This window comes from Phyllobates terribilis, unplaced genomic scaffold (assembly GCF_046119375.1).
Source record: "Phyllobates terribilis strain yellow unplaced genomic scaffold, ASM4611937v1 Scaffold_7__3_contigs__length_470593459, whole genome shotgun sequence".
Lineage (NCBI taxonomy): Eukaryota > Metazoa > Chordata > Amphibia > Anura > Dendrobatidae > Phyllobates > Phyllobates terribilis.
The window spans coordinates 330109995-330127029 of NW_027362767.1; the positions used below are offsets into that span (position 1 = coordinate 330109995).

Sequence of the window (17035 nt, forward strand, 5' to 3'; positions counted from 1 at the left end):
ACATGGTCTAACACATGAACGGCCACAATACGGCAGCCAATGTGTGCTGCAGTGTTCAGGCAACAGGAATCAGCTTTATTCCCTTTACCTGCCACGTACTGAGATACTCAGCAGCTGCACAGTTCAACATTTCTAATGAAAACCTATTGTAAACATATTTTACAGGCAACAATACATGCGTCTAAGAGAAAAAAAAGGTGGATTGGTTACAGACCGATGGGGTCTCCACAAACCGATTCACATGTATAGACAAAAAGATATGAATGAGCAAAATATCTACAGACACTAGGTGCCATGCTAGCTATTCCAGCAGCTTCTGCATAGAAAAACTGACATTGTGCTGAGCAGATCATCGCCATAGAACAGGCCGAGTGCTGTGCAGACCTGCAGCTGACATTGACTGTACAGCACACACTGCGTCTATTCTGGACCAGGCTTCCAGCTGAAATGTTTGGCATTCCGGTCTACGGGTGGGACGTACCTGACAGCTCCGCTCAGCCCTTACATTTCAGCCAGAGTTCACTAGGTTTTTCTCTCCCTCTAACTACCCCCCCACGTCCTCTTCTGCTGGGCCGTAAGTGCAATGGGGAAGATTTCGGTCAGCATCACCTTACTATTCAGATCGCACTCGGACGCGCAAGTCAATGAGTGCGTGGGAAGCACGGAACTGCACTCGGATGGCATCTGATATTCACAGAATGGAGAAGACATTTTTTTTCTCCATCTTGTCCTCATCTGAGAGAATAGGATCACACACACACAGATCCACATAATTGATCAAATTTTTTGGATGACAATGCAGCTGGGAAATATCAGCACATCTTCTGACATCAGTGAAAACAAAGTAAGTGACCAGAGAAGAATCTGTGCAAGAAAAGCTGCATCTACTGGTCCTACTACGATAAGCGCTCATTCACACTCGTGTACAGGGATCCGCACTATGTCACACTGCAGCAGGTGTCAGCACTGTTATTATCCCTTACTGGTCTGGGTGCATTAACTGTATCTTCTGTGTTCACACAAAGATTTCCTCAGATTTTTATCATTAAAAAAAAAAAAATGCAAAAACTAAAACAAATCTGGATGACAAGCAGAAAGAAGGCAAAAGCGGAGCAGATGTGAGTGTGAATGAGCGCCGACAAAGTACATGACAAGCAGCTGCACAGACGGCACCTGTACCCGTCCAGGGTCTCCACGGCCCCAGCCCGGCACCTGTACCCGTCCAGGGTCTCCACGGCCCCAGCCCGGCACCTGTACCCGTCCAGGGTCTCCACGGCCCCAGCCCGGCACCTGTACCCGTCCAGGGTCTCCACGGCCCCAGCCCGGCACCTGTACCCGTCCAGGGTCTCCACGGCCCCAGCCCGGCACCTGTACCCGTCCAGGGTCTCCACGGCCCCAGCCCGGCACCTGTACCCGTCCAGGGTCTCCACGGCCCCAGCCCGGCACCTGTACCCGTCCAGGGTCTCCACGGCCCCAGCCCGGCACCTGTACCCGTCCAGGGTCTCCACGGCCCCAGCCCGGCACCTGTACCCGTCCAGGGTCTCCACGGCCCCAGCCCGGCACCTGTACCCGTCCAGGGTCTCCACGGCCCCAGCCCGGCACCTGTACCCGTCCAGGGTCTCCACGGCCCCAGCCCAGCACCTGTACCCGTCCAGGGTCTCCACGGCCCCAGCACCTGTACCCGTCCAGGGTCTCCACGTCCCAGCCCAGCAACCGACCAGGGTCTCCACGCCCCCAGCCCAGCAGCTGTACCCGTCCAGGGTCTCCACGTCCCAGCCCAGCAACCGTCCAGTGTCTACACGTCCCAGCCCAGCAACCGTCCAGGGACTCCACGCCCCCAGCCCAGCACCTGTACCCCTCCAGGCAGGGCCGGCGTCAGCACCCGGCGCACCCGGGCAAATGCCGGGGCCCTGAGCAGGCAGAGGGGCCCACTGGCGGTCGCGCACCCCGCTGGGCTATGGGCGGAGGAGAGCGGTGTCAGCGCCCGCCCTTCTCCGCCGCTTGCTCAGGGCCCCGGCAGCCCGATACTTACCTCTCCCCGTGCCTCCGCAGATCAGCTGTCTTCCTGCTCTGCGCTCCCTGTGACGTCTCAGGTCAGAGGGCGCGGTGACGTCTTTACACCGCGCCCTCCCCTGAGCCATCACAGGGAGCTCTGAGCGGGAAGACGCCGACAACGCTGGAGTTCGGAGCCGAGCGGCGGGCAGCAGGTAGCAGGTGAGGAGAAGGGAGGTGAGTATTTGATTTTTTTTTTTTTTTAATGTATGGAGGCATGGGGCATTATAAAGAGGGGAGGGGGGGGCATCCTGCATGGGGCATTATAAGGTGGGGAACAGCCTGCATGGGGCATTATAAAGAGGGGGGGATTCCTGCTTGGGGCATTATAATGAGGAGGGGTGACAGCCTGCATGGGGCATTATAAGGTGGGGACCAGCCTGCATGGGGCATTATAAGGTGGGGAACAGCCTGCACGGGGCATTATAAAGAGAGGGGGGGCATCCTGCATGGGGCATTATAAAGAGGAGGGGTGACAGCCTGCATGGGGCATTATAAGGTGGGGAACAGCCTGCACGGGGCATTATAAGGTGGGGAACAGCCTGCACGGGGCATTATAAAGAGAGGGGGGGACATCCTGCATGGGGCATTATAAAGAGGAGGGGTGACAGCCTGCATGGGGCAGTATAAAGAGGAGGGGTGACAGCCTGCATGGGGCATTATAAAGAGGAGGGGTGACAGCCTGCATGGGGCATTATAAAGAGGAGGGGTGACAGCCTGCATGGGGCATTATAAGGTGGGGAACAGCCTGCATGGGGCATTATAAAGAGGGGGGGATTCCTGCTTGGGGCATTATAATGAGGAGGGGTGACAGCCTGCATGGGGCATTATAAGGTGGGGACCAGCCTGCATGGGGCATTATAAGGTGGGGAACAGCCTGCACGGGGCATTATAAAGAGAGGGGGGGACATCCTGCATGGGGCATTATAAAGAGGAGGGGTGACAGCCTGCATGGGGCAGTATAAAGAGGAGGGGTGACAGCCTGCATGGGGCATTATAAAGAGGAGGGGTGACAGCCTGCATGGGGCAGTATAAAGAGGAGGGGTGACAGCCTGCATGGGGCATTATAAGGTGGGGAACAGCCTGCATGGGGCATTATAAGGTGGGGAACAGCCTGCACGGGGCATTATAAAGAGAGGGGGGGACATCCTGCATGGGGCATTATAAAGAGGAGGGGTGACAGCCTGTATGGGGCAGTATAAAGAGGAGGGGTGACAGCCTGCATGGAGCATTATAAAGAGGAGGGGTGACAGCCTGCATGGGGCATTATAAAGAGGGGGGGCAGCCTGTATGGGGCATTATGTGGGGGGTAACAGCCTGCATGGAGCATTAAAAGGGGGGGGCCTGTATGGGGCATTATGTGGGGGGGAACAGCCTGCATGGAGCATTATAAGGGGGGGGGGCAGCCTGTATGGGGCATTATGTGGGGGGTAACAGCCTGCATGGAGCATTATAAGGGGGGGACAGCCTGTATGGGGCATTATGTGGGGGGTAACAGCCTGCATGCAGCATTATATGGGGACCGGTATCCTGTATGGAGCGTTATATGGGGGCCAGTATCCTGTATGGAGCGTTATATGGGGGCCAGTATTCTGTATGGAGCCTTATATGGGGGCCAGTATTCCGTATGGAGCCTTAAATGGAAGCCAGTATTCCGTATGGAGCCTTATATGGGGGCCAGTATTCCGTATGGAGCCTTATATGGGGGCCAGTATTCCGTATGGAGCCTTATATGGGGGCCAGTATTCCGTATGGAGCCTTATATGGGGGCCAGTATTCCGTATGGAGCCTTATATGGGGGCCAGTATTCCGTATGGGGCCTTATATGGGGGCCAGTATTCCGTATGGAGCCTTATATGGGGGCCAGTATTCCGTATGGAGCCTTATATGGGGGCCAGTATTCCGCATGGAGCCTTATATGGGGGCCAGTATTCCGCATGGAGCCTTATATGGGGGTCAGTATTCCGCATGGAGCCTTATATGGGGGCCAGTATTCCGCATGGAGCCTTATATGGGGGCCAGTATTCCGCATGGAGCCTTATATGGGGGTCAGTATTCCGCATGGAGCCTTATATGGGGGTCAGTATTCCGCATGGAGCCTTATATGGGGGTCAGTATTCCGTATGGGGCCTTATATGGGGGCCAGTATTCTGTATGGGGTCTTATATGGGGGCCAGTATTCCGTATGGGGTCTTATATGGGGGCCAGTATTCCGTATGGGGTCTTATATGGGGGCCAGTATTCCGTATGGGGCCTTATATGGGGGCCAGTATTCCGTATGGGGCCTTATATGGGGGCCAGTATTCCGTATGGGGTCTTATATGGGGGCCAGTATTCCGTATGGGGCCTTATATGGGGGCAAGTATTCCGTATGGGGCCTTATATGGGGGCCAGTATTCCGTATGAAGCGTTATATGGGGGCCAGTATTCCGTATGGGCGTTATATGGGGACCAGTATTCCGTATGGAGCCTTATATGGGGGCCACTATTCTGTGTGGAGCGATTCACCGGTTTCTGAGCTATTGTGGAATTTACAATAGATATCACTCATGAAGTGAAATCTTTGCATTGTACTATATATATATATATTTCTCCGCCGTATCTCTGCATCATGAATCGTGGTATGTGTTAAAGGGGCCCACTGAGACTCTTTCGCCCGGGGCCCAGAAAAACCTGGAGCCGGCCCTGCCTCCAGGGTCTCCACGCCCCAGCCCAGCAGCTGTACCTGTCCAGGGTCTCCACGCCCCCAGCCCAGCACCTGTACCCCTCCAGGGTCTCCACGCCCCCAGCCCAGCACCTGTACCCCTCCAGGGTCTCCACGCCCCCAGCCCAGCACCTGTACCCGTCCAGGGTCTCCACGTCCCAGCCCAGCAACCGACCAGGGTCTCCACGCCCCCAGCCCAGCAGCTGTACCTGTCCAGGGTCTCCACGCCCCCAGCCCAGCAGCTGTACCCGTCCAGGGTCTCCACGTCCCAGCCCAGCAACCGTCCAGGGTCTCCACGCCCCCAGCCCAGCACCTGTACCCCTCCAGGGTCTCCACGCCCCAGCCCAGCAGCTGTACCTGTCCAGGGTCTCCACGCCCCCAGCCCAGCAGCTGTACCTGTCCAGGGTCTCCACGCCCCCAGCCCAGCAGCTGTACCTGTCCAGGGTCTCCACGCTGGCCTGCCGGGAGCCGGGCAGTGACGGCAGTGTCGGCGGGGCTGCAGGTCGGGGAGGTTTCCTAGCAGCAGATGCTCCAGCGGTGCCGCCTCCCCCCGTGCTCTCCAGCCCCGGCACTTTATCCATGGCTCTTCCCTTCCTCTCCGCCTCCTCCCCGGATGCTCGGGATGCAGATGAGCCGCTTATCGCTCAGGAAGGGCCGGATTGGAGGCCTCGTTTCCTGCCGGCTTCCTGCTGTGATGGAGGGGGGAGAAGCACTCTGACGTCCCCGCTGTCACCCTGCAGCGCCCAACATGCACCGCGGCAGCGAGCAGTAACCCACAATGCACCACGGCGCAGAGTCCTCAGGACTTTCATCGAAACCCATAATGCAGTGCGGAAACCGCACAGCCCCGAGCACGGAGTGTACGGAGAGTCACCGAGTGCTGCCACAATCCCATAAACCCGGCATGAGAGGGCACCGCGGTGCTATAAACCCCATTTCTCACTTCTGGCTAGTGGGAAGACTTTGTTGCCTATAGCAGCCAATCAGCGCCCAGTTTCCATTTCTTTCACTGCTGTGGAAAATTGAAATCTGCTCTCTGATTGGTTGCTGAGGGCAACACAGCCAGCTGTTATAAATGAGGCCTGGAGCGTGCACACAGTGCGTTTTTTTATGCGGCAAATCCACGTGTATTTGGTCACAACAACTCATTGCAAACCTTATCCCAGCATTGTCTATGGAATTTTGGAAGATCTGTGCAGGTGATCAGGAATTTTCCTGACATGATTTCATGTGTGGAAAAAAAAAGCAGCATGTCCATTCTTTGTGTGGATTTGCCTGCATTTTTCCTATACAAAAACGCACGATAAAAATGCATGTAAATGCAAAAACCGCACAGAATTTCCACATAGTTTTTGTTGCCAAAAGATGCAGAACCTTGCAGAAATTTCTGCAAGCAATCCCTGATCGTGCGCACGTCCCCTTAGGCCATGTTCACACATTGCATTTTTGCTGCATTTTTTTTTCTGCAACAAAACCTGATCTCTTGCCAGGAGGTTTGTTTAGGATTTTTCTTGCTTTTTTGCTTTATTTTTGGTGCGTTTTTTTCACTGTCCTTTTGTCTCTTTATGCGTGTACATAAAGTTCAGTGTAAAAAAAAAAATCTCATTCTGGTTTTGGCACAAACAATGCTGAAAAACCTGACACCTGTGTTTTTGGTGCATATTTTCAGCGTTTTTTTCATCACCCATTACTTCCAATGGGTGAAAAAAATGCTGATAGAAGTGACATGTTTTATTTTGCAAAAAAACACACAAAGCACAAAATACTGATCAAATAAAAACCAAGGTGTGTACAGGAGATTTCTGGAATCTCATAGACTTTGCTGGTACTGTAAAACGCAGCTGAAAATTTGCACTAAAAAACGCATAAAAAAAACGCAATGTGTGAACATTAGTGTTGAGCGAATATGAATTGTTAACCCTTTCAGCGAGCGAGTGCTCCGCCTTGATGAGTGTCGCCAACGGCTGCATGTGTCACATCTGTCAAGACACCTGTGAGACATGCAGGGATTGCCTGTTTGTCAGGCAATCCCTGCATGTGTCACAGGTGTCTGACAGATGTGACACATACAGCTGCGGCAACACTTTCAACGATGCTGAGCACACTGCAAATACTCAGCTCGCCGAAGGGGTTAACAAGTCATACTCACTCAACACTAATGAACATAGCCTATAGCACCATTTATAGGGGTTCTCCGAGAATGTGATCGTGCTGTGGTAACGAATGGCGCTTTATAAGTGAGTAAGAAGTGATCGCGTGGCCCCATCACATAATCCAAACTGCAACTTGTCCTAGTCAGGCCGTCTGCAGTCTAGAGAAACACCGCTCCGAGACCTGTGTCTCAGCTGCCAGAGGCGGTTTACCGTAAGAACAGATACAGGTGAGCTGCCAGAGAAGGGCTGCAACAGGAGACAAAATAATCTATTTGGCTGACTGCACACAAAGGATGTTTTCTCTCTCCTCCTCTGCGCAGTCAGCAGTTTCCTCTCCTGTCACACACTTCTCTGGAATTACATGACGGGGACTATTTTATTGCATTTTTTGTAAACTCCTTTGGATAACTTCATCTCTCCACACTGTTTTCCACTGCAAATAATAGTTCCTTCATCGTCCAACTCAGCCCCATCAGATGGATCCATGCTCATCTCCAATCCAAGTCTACAGAGGCTTCATTAGCTCAAAAGTGGTCTGCTCACAGCTGTAACCCAGGCTTGGACTGACCCACAGGAGAACCCACACAATATATGTGAATCACTATGTACAGACAAAGACAGCATCTTATTCATTTAAAAATATACTCCGTTCATTGTTATATACATTTGTGATTGAGGATAATGTCACATTTGCATGTAGCTGTAAAGTGGGGCCCCAGACTTGGATACTGGTGGGCCCTTGGCACCCAAGTCTGACACTGCGAACGATCCTTCTCCAGCACAGCCATATTCTAAATAGCCGTATATTATAAGGAAACCATAGCAGGCATCTCAACTGCAACCAAAACCACCACATCTAAAAATTAAAAAAAATCAGGCAAACAAGTGAATGATTAATCAGTGCAATGATTAATGACCTGTGTCTGAAATGCATTTCCCTGACTTTTTAATTTTTATAGGTGGTGGTGGTTTTGGTTGCGGTTGATTGTTAAATATTTTTCAAATAAATCATTGGATTTTACCAGAATCTCCTGCTGCTGGAATTTCTTGTCTTCATTGGAGTCTCCGGCAGCATCGCTGTCTCCGCGCAGTGGAATTCCTTGGGGTGAGCCAACTTTATAAAGTTTTCTCTACTTATTTTTTATTTCACATCGTTATACCACACAAAATATCTAATAAACATTTAACTTACCCTACATCAGCACAATTTGTCAAAGGTCCTTTTATTTTGAGAAGATGTTAAAGGTTTTAGCAGCAATTTTTCATTTTTTTTTCAAGGAAATTTACAAAACAGGGACCTAATCAGTTTTGAATAGACTTCAGGGGTCATGTAAATTGGAAAATATACAAAAGTAATACCATTATAAAAACAGCACCCCTAAACATATTCAAAACTACTGTCAGGAAGTTTATGAACCCTTCAGGGGCTTTTCAGGAATTAATGCAAAGTGGAATGACAGGAATAAAAAATGTTATTTTTATCACTATAATTTTGCCAACATCTGAACAAACTATTATAGCCAGCAGACTCTAAGGCCATTACTTGGTCTTGGATGGACATGGGAAGCAGAAGGACCACACAATGACGATCACACAGTGCCGATGGCATTAAGAGCCTGGCAGCTCCCTCTTTAACTATCTAGATCAGGGATGGGCAATTAATTTTCGAGAGGCCATCTGAGACACAGTGACTGTTGTATAGGGCCGAACCAATAGGCTGAAAGTAATTATGTTCAATATTAATATTTATTTTAGATTGATATTAATTGTATCACTTAATGTTGAGCAGAATTAAGTGTGTTGACATCCCCCTATATACCGTTTGAGCCCACCCATAGCCCCTTCTATATATTGTATGAACGCACACACACAGCCCCCTATATCCCGTAAGAGTCCTTACACAACCTCCCCATGTCCAGCATGAGAGCCCCATAGCCCCCACCCCCATGTCCAGCATGAGAGCCCCATAGCCTCCCTATGTCTAGCCAAACATCCCATACAATTCGGAAAAAAAAATACTCCCCTCGCTTCCGTCCCCCGGTGCACTGACTCGCCACAGTGCACAGCTGAGGCGATGAAATGACGTCATCGCGTCAGCTGTCTCACATGCGGATTGGTGGAAGATCTTCCACCAATGCATTCACCTCTGTCTGTATCCAGAGGTTGCAGATAACAGTGACAGTGGGCACGTGCGGACCATGGGCCACCTGTATTGGTCCACGGGCCTCACTTTGCCCAGGTCTGATCTTGATGCCACTCTCTTATTTCCTCACGTAGAATAAAAACACTTTATATTCACCTCCAATGCTGTGTCTCCAGTGAGGTTATGTCACATGAGCCCTGCAGCCAATCAGCGGCCTAAACAGGCTGCCTCATTCTGACCTCCTTCAGAAGAAAACTACATCCAGAAGAAGCGATACCTGCTGCTGCTCTCACACCTCCTCCGGATGTCAGTTACATCCAAAGGAAGCGAGTATAGCGGCCCCATTACGTCACGCAAGCCCCGGTGTGACTCGAACAGCTGCAGAACCGTAGACAAGTAGAAGTTGTTTGTGATCTACTGGGGCTTTCAGGGTAGTGAACAAGGCCTTTAAGATACACGTTTTATGCTCTACAAGTTTCTATGTAGTTTTGTGCAATATACTATCAGTTTATATATACTAAGATAATAGTGTCGCTTGGTGGCTCAGTGGTTAGCACTGTTGCTTTGCAGCAGTGGGGTCCTGGGTTCAAATTCCACCAAGGACAACATCTGCGAGGAGCTTCTATGTTCTCTCCGTGTTTGCGTCGGTTTCCTTGGGGTTCTCCGGTTTCCTCCCACACTCCAAAGACATACGGATAGGGAATTGATATTGTGAGCACAAATGGGGACAGCTATGATGTCTGTAAAGTGTAATAAGATGGCGCTATAGTGGCTCAGTGGTTAGCACTGTTGCTTTTCAGTGCTAGAGTCCGGGGTTCAAATCCCACCAAGGAGTTTGTATGTTCTCCTTGTGGGTGTGGGAGTTCTCTGGTTTCCTCCCACAATGCAAAGACATACTGATAGAGAATTTAGATTGTCAGCCCCAATGGGGACAGTGATAATATCCATAAAAACAGTGTGGCATATGATGGCGCTATATAAATGAACATAAATATAAAGCATGGACGCGTGAATGACAACTATATTTAAAGTATCTCATACTATCCTTATTGAAAAAATGACCAAGTATGAGACTGAAGGTTAGGTGGATTCATAACTGGCTCAGTGATCGTACTCAAAGAGTGGTAATATATTGTTACAGATCCAATTGGAAGTGTGTTTCAAGTGGGGTATGACCAGGCTCTGTCCTGGCCTCAGGATTGTTCAACATTTTTATATATAATCCAGATAAGGGAACTGAAGGTAAACTAATCAAATTTGCAGACGATGCAAAACTAAAAGGGATAACTAACACTAGAAAAGACAGAGAAAGGATTCAGAAGGATCTAGATAAGCTTGAACAATGGGCAGCGACTAATAAAATGGTATTTAACAGGGAAAAATGCAAGATTCTACATCTGGGCAAGGAAAATGAAAATGACATCAACAGAATGGAAGGAATAGAACTAAGCAAGAGCACATGTGAAGAAGACTTGGGTATACTAATAGATCACAGACTGCACATGAGTCAACAGTGTGATACTGCAGCAAAAAAGGCAAACACAGATCTGGGATGTATTAAGTGAAGCAGAGAGTAGATCACGCAAAGTAATTATCCCCCTCTACTCTTCCTTGGTCAGACCTCATCTGGAATACGGTGTCCAGTTTTGGGCTCCACATTTTAAAAAAGTCATGAAGAAACTGGAGCAATTTCAGAGAAGAGCAACCAGGATGGTGAGCGGACTGCAAACTATGTCGTACGAGGAACGGTTAGAGGATCTGGGAATGTTTAGCTTGCAAAAAATAAGACTGAGAGGAGACTTAATAGCTGTCTACAAATATCTGAAGGGATGTCACACTGTAGAGGGATCATCCTAATTCTTATTTGCACATGGAAACACAAGACACAATGGAATGAAACTGAAAGAGAAAAGATGCAGATTAGATATTAGAAAAACGTTTTTGACAGTGAGGGTGATCAATGAGTGGAACAGGCGGCCACGAGAGGTGGTGAGCAGGGGGTTGGACACCATGACCCTGGAGGTCCCTTCCAACTCCAACATTTGATGATTCTCTATATCAGCAAATAAATATTAAAATAAAGAAAACTACACTCAAAGTTGGCTTACTATATACATATTTATTTCAGGTTACGATTGTAAATCAAACAAAGCCATACACACTGTTTAAGTAAAAAAATTCTAGGCAAATATTACGACAATAATTACAAAAAAATGCTTCATTTATTTTAGCTATGTGTTAGAAATACTCTGTACAAGCCACACATGTGCTGTAACCCCACATACAAGAAATCAGACTAAGTCGTAAGTACAAATGCTTTACCTTGCAGCTATGATTTTCACAAAGGTATAGGGAATTGCTCACACACATTTCTTTACATAGAATTATTGGACATGTCCTATTTATCCCGCAGCGACCTGTTGTGAGTGGGAATCTTGAATTTGATGGAGCTAATAAGCAACTTCCCAGCAAATAGCGAAAAGTGGATTTCTGAGGGATATTCATACACATTTGTAAACCTGTTCTGAATACAGAAAATTTACCTCTGAAAGGGCCTTTGATTGCAAACTGGTAAGTACATATATAGTACTCTGCAAATACACTCCTGCTACTTCAATTACTCCCTGTACAAAAGCAAGCAATGCAAGATCATCAAAATGTGACTACAGGAAAATCAAAGTCACCATTCTTCCTCCGGTCGAGTATACAGGCACCATAAACTATCTGTACTGTAATGTGGACACCAGTTACTGCACGTGTATTCCATTGGCCAAGGCTGTTGGTACTCCTGCTAACATGCAGCAGCACACGCCTGTTTACTGGCAGTATCCACCTGTTACCGGGCAGCAATCGCTGTCTTATTGTCATCTGATAGCCTGGCACAACATCGCACTGCAGTGATGATGATGATGGACTCAAAAGTAGAGTCACGGATGCTGGCAGGGAGGCGGTGGTACTCCGGTACTCATGGAGCGACTTGCCGATGGAATGGCCATCTACAGTGGTCCAAGGGGTTTTCTAGGATCATAATATTAGCGGCCTATGCTTTGCATAGGCAATCAGTGTGTGCCTGGTGGGTGTCATACAGCACCCCTATTGATCGGCAGTTTGAAAGGGCAGTGGACAATAATGTTGACCTAAAGATAAGCCAACGATATTTTGATCCCAGAGAACCCTGTAAGACTGGAGCGCACAGTTGATATACACTGCATGTATAAAGCCTGTGTTTTTATTAAAATGCATCATTTATATCCAGTTTTCAGTATACCCTACATCTGTAGATGAACAATTGTGGCATCACAGCCATTGTGTACATGTGTGTATTTCAGAGTCAAAATGTGACTACAGGCAAAACTTGAAAATACACTTAAAGCCCAAGTAAAAGTATTTTCCGGGATGAATAAAAAACGGGCCAAGAGGTAAAATGTCAAAATAGTAAAAGAAGCTTTACTTAACAAATCCTCCACTGCTCCAGCGCAAACCCTTGCTGTACTGCAGTGAGAAGTGTCACGTTGAAACGTGACCACTGCAGGCAATCACTGGCCTTAGTCACACCACTGAGGTCAGTACTTGGCTCCGGTGGTCACATATGTGGACAGCACATCACTGCAGTACTGAAAACAGAGACTAGCAAGAAGCACTGGATTGGAGAGGTGGGAAATTCAACAGGAAAGTAATGCTATTACTATTATATACAGAAATCTCCTCACCCAGACCATTTACACGTTTCAATTATTGTCACAATTCCCAGTATGAAAAAAAATAAGAATATTTTTATATTATCAATCAAACATTGTCAAATTGTCACATGAATAGGGAAAGTCAACTACTCCTATTAAGCAGTAATCTCAGTATGATCAAATTTGTGTTCAAAATTGGTCCTTGTATGTACAATCGTAATCATGTGAATGTCCATGCTCCTAACGATAAGTCTTAAAGGGATCTGTCAGTAGGATTTCACACCCCATAATATTTATATGCGCATGCAGCTCTTTCAAAGAGAAGTCCAGCAATACCTTTACATGACCAGTCCGTTTCTCCATTACTGAGAAATCCGCTGTTGAATTTGTATGTAAATGGAATTGGTAGATCGGAATACTCTGTCACTCCAGCTCTATCCTGCCCACACCCGCCTCCTCCTGCTTGACTGACTGCTCCTTTGCCTGAAGTCACACAGTATAGAGGCTGTCAGTCATGCAGAAGGAGATGGACGGGGAATAGAGCTGGAGTGACAGAGGCTTCAGATCTACTAGAGTCCTTCAGCCTCATTTGTATATCAATTCAAACATGGATTTCTCTGTAACAAAGAAACAGACTGGCCATGTAAAGGTATTGCTGGACTTCTCTTTGAAAGAGCTACATAAGTGTATAAATAGTTTGGGGTGTGAAATCCTGCTGACTGATTAGCTTTTTAACTACTAATGAACAGTCCTAAAAGGGAATCTCTTACCAAAACTGTTTAATAATAATAAAAAATGCCTTTGTTGCCCATAAAATTAACTTCATAAAGTTATATAAGGCAATGTACACATTCTAAAAAAAAATAAAATAAATAAATATATAATTTTTTCTTCTTTATTTTATTTATTTATTTTTTAAATTGTCCCAGTACATCTAGGAAAAGAAGAAAAAATAATGAAGCAACTTTGCTTTGTTTTTGTTAATTTCCAATTGTAATTTTTAATTAAGACCTACTGCAAAGTTGTTTCATTTTTAATTTTGGATATTCTGGGACAATATAAAGTGGTAAAACAAAAGGTGTACACAACCTTTAGGGATCCCTGGTGGCATCACTTTTACCGAACCACCTATACTCTCTCTAAAAATAACTGTTCAGCCCAAAAATTAAGCACCAAAACTGTTTAGAAAAAAATCCCCAAAAAAACACTGTATTCCAAGATTTTCTTAAAAGGCACAGTGTCCTTTAAATGTAATTTCTAAAAAAATAAATATGCCAAACAGAATCGGATGACATTCGCAGTCTGACTTGTCTTCTCAGACGGACCTACTACATCTAGATATCTAAAGAAACACGAACGCAATGAAAACATATTAACACGTCTGTGCAAAACTTTCATCTACGTACAGAAACTTCTCTTCAGTTTTAAAAGTATTTTTTTAATGCACTTAAGGTCTTAAACCTCACTTCATTGCTACAATTTCCCTTTACCAATATACTATTGTATATACAAAATGCTTTATGCTTTTACATCATTTCATACTAAATGTTTAATAACCTTTTTATATCAATCTAAAACTTTACAATAATTTACAACCTAATGCAGAAGAGAAGTTCCCTTCAAATACTGTAGTTTGTAAAAGGCGACTGGATCATTTAGCTGGGATTGGTACCAAGTATAGAATATTACATGAGACGAGAGAAAATGTCCTTGGCTGCCTTTATGGAAGCATGTAGGGATACAAACTTTGGCCTCTTGCACTCTGGGGCCCTTTTATATCCAATTTATACAGAAACCAATAAAAAGGAATTTTAAGGCCGGGATCACGTCTTTTTTTGCACACATCTGTGGCTCTATTGAGGCTTCCGTCTGAAAAGCAGGATTCCAGTGGATCCGTTGAGAGGGTCATTGACTTTCATGAATCAGATGGAGTCACTTTGTGTTGTTCGCCCCTCATTTTCGGTAATATATGCCTTTTTCAAGTGTAAACAAAAACGCTGTTGACTTTGTTTTTTGGTGCCATCATGAAAAAGGTGTATACTCCTGAAAATGAGGTCAAACAGAGACCAATTAATCTATCTTCTTCGTTAAAGTCAATGACCCTTCCAACAGATCCACTGGAATTCTGCTTTTTAGGGCTTCAACCAGAAGCCACAACAGAGCCACTGACGTGTGCCAAAAGCGTGATGTGAACATAGTCTAAGGCATACAGGAGGGACAGTATGGACCCATAGACTGCCATGTATCTATTATTAATGCTCAGTACAGCTCAGAAGTTGTGTGTGCATGGGCCTCTATTGTTAAGGTGTAAATCTGTTGGACATGAAAAGCAACCAACAAATAGTCACAAAGTCTGTCTTGATGAATCGGGGCCTATGTTCAAGTCAGTCTTGAAGAGGTGACGAGGTGGAACGCCACAGCTTGTCATAAATTAGATGAGCTATGTCCCCCCCACTTCACCCAATTTGACGGGGCTGAGGAAGACTTGCCAACAGTCTCAAAATTTTTGTGCAACTCCACATTGCGCAAAAGTTTTGCGACTTTTCAAAGAAATTTATGATAGACTTCTGAGTGGTGTCAAAATTCCACATTTATCCTCATCACCCATACACAAAGAGCTCAACTAAGCATGTGTGATCTCAATGGGGACAGTGGAGTAGCCTGCCAGCAGCCACTTCTAGCGACGGCTTATATTGGGCATGTTCAATCCAACATGTCCGACCCTTCTCCCCTCATTCAATGACCAACCCTCATCTAATGTGTATAGCCACCTTGACAGTGTTCAGCTAAGATGACATTACACATATGTACACACTGCTCAGAAAGAAGTATACAGCATTGATGTGCTCAAGATTTTATAACCCCCTACTAATACAATAGGTAAAACTGGTCTAGACGAAGCCACTAGAATAGTATGAAAGGGGTTATCCAAGCTTATGATATTGCTGACCCCGCATCAGTCTCAGTTTGGAGGGAGTCCAACGCTCAGAACCGGCCCAATCAGCTGGATGTAAATAGTGAGCGGAGTCGAAACAGCACGGCTCCTTTCACTGTATAGTGGCCATTGCCGAGTACTGCAGCTCAGCTTTTATTCAACTGCCAGAGCTGATCATTGGGGGAAGCCGGGTGTCGGATTTAATGATGGGTCATCAATATGATAAGTCCAGACAACCGCTTTGAGTTTCTCAATACACTGAGCACAAGTCTGTCTATTAAAGTTCATTAGGAGAAATTTCAGAAGACAAAACAGGATATTATTGAAAGGCATAAAATAAGGCCAAGTGTAAATAGCAAAGCATCCACAGGAAAAAAAAACACCCCACAATGCATAGCGCACCCACTTACAACTAGATTACTAAAGTCCAATTATCTTTTCACAGGCCTAAAAAGAAGAATAGGGGTAATGTGGAAAAACTATACAGATCTTGCAAATTAGAGCAATGTGTTAGATAAGGTTGGCATTCATATTAATGTTCAAAACGAATCTGTCAGCAGGTTGGTTAAGCTACGTAATCTGACAGCTGAGTGATGTAGGGACAAATACCCTGATTCCAGTGATGTATTCACATAGCTTATTGGGTGCAGCAGTTGTGACAGAATCACAGTTTTCTCAGAGCTCTGGAATGCTGAGCCCTGTATAACCCCGCCCACATCACTGATTGGCTGCTTTCTGTGTACAATCAGTGGTGGGGGCGTGGTTGGACCAGGAGTCACAAGACACCTAGTCCTACTCCTGATAAAACAGGGATTTTATTGAAAGAGGAACACAGCCTAGTAAGTGATACATCACCGGAATCAGGGACTCTGCCCCGATATCAAATACCTTTCATACATAGCAAAAACCTGCTGACACATTCCCTTTAATGAAATTAGAAAAAAATCATAAGAGACTTTTACTGTAAGGTTTTCAATTACCAATCACACAGGTGAAATTCAATCTTTCTAACATTAAGAAAACTTGAGAGGTTATCAACAGCTATCAGCCAAGACCTGAAACAAGTTAAAAGAAAAATGGTGATTTCTGATGAACAGTAAAATACTGAGCAATATGCCATAAAGCTGTACAGTACACAAGCCGCCCTGTGTGACCAGCACAAGGAAGATACAACCCTGGGGCACACCGTACAATAAGACAAAAGGAAAGAAAAACAATGACAAATCTGGAAAAATAGCAACTCAACAAGTCGCACCCTCTACTCTGGTCAATAGATATTCACAAGTCCAATGTGACACGGTTACAAGCCCACCAGAGGGCTTTTCCTACATACCAGTGCAACATATAAAAAAGATAATTTCAAAGATC

General features: G+C 46.3%; 1 protein-coding gene across 8 annotated transcripts in view; it reads right to left on the reverse strand.

Annotated features, from left to right (window-relative positions):
* MTMR1 (myotubularin related protein 1) overlaps positions 1–5547 on the reverse strand; it is a 110005-nt gene extending 104458 nt beyond the window's left edge. For 5 of the 8 annotated variants that reach the window (XM_073641211.1, XM_073641209.1, XM_073641208.1 and 2 more), the window contains exon 1: positions 5192–5547. In XM_073641211.1, coding sequence (XP_073497312.1) covers positions 5192–5337 — 146 coding nt within the window. In that variant the 5' untranslated portion in view covers positions 5338–5547. Of the gene's footprint in view, positions 1–4742; positions 4756–4777; positions 4797–5191 lie in introns of those variants that run through there. The other 3 variants (XM_073641214.1, XM_073641212.1, XM_073641213.1) reach the window with 2 other exon arrangements.
* Between the last annotated feature and the right edge of the window lie 11488 nt (positions 5548–17035).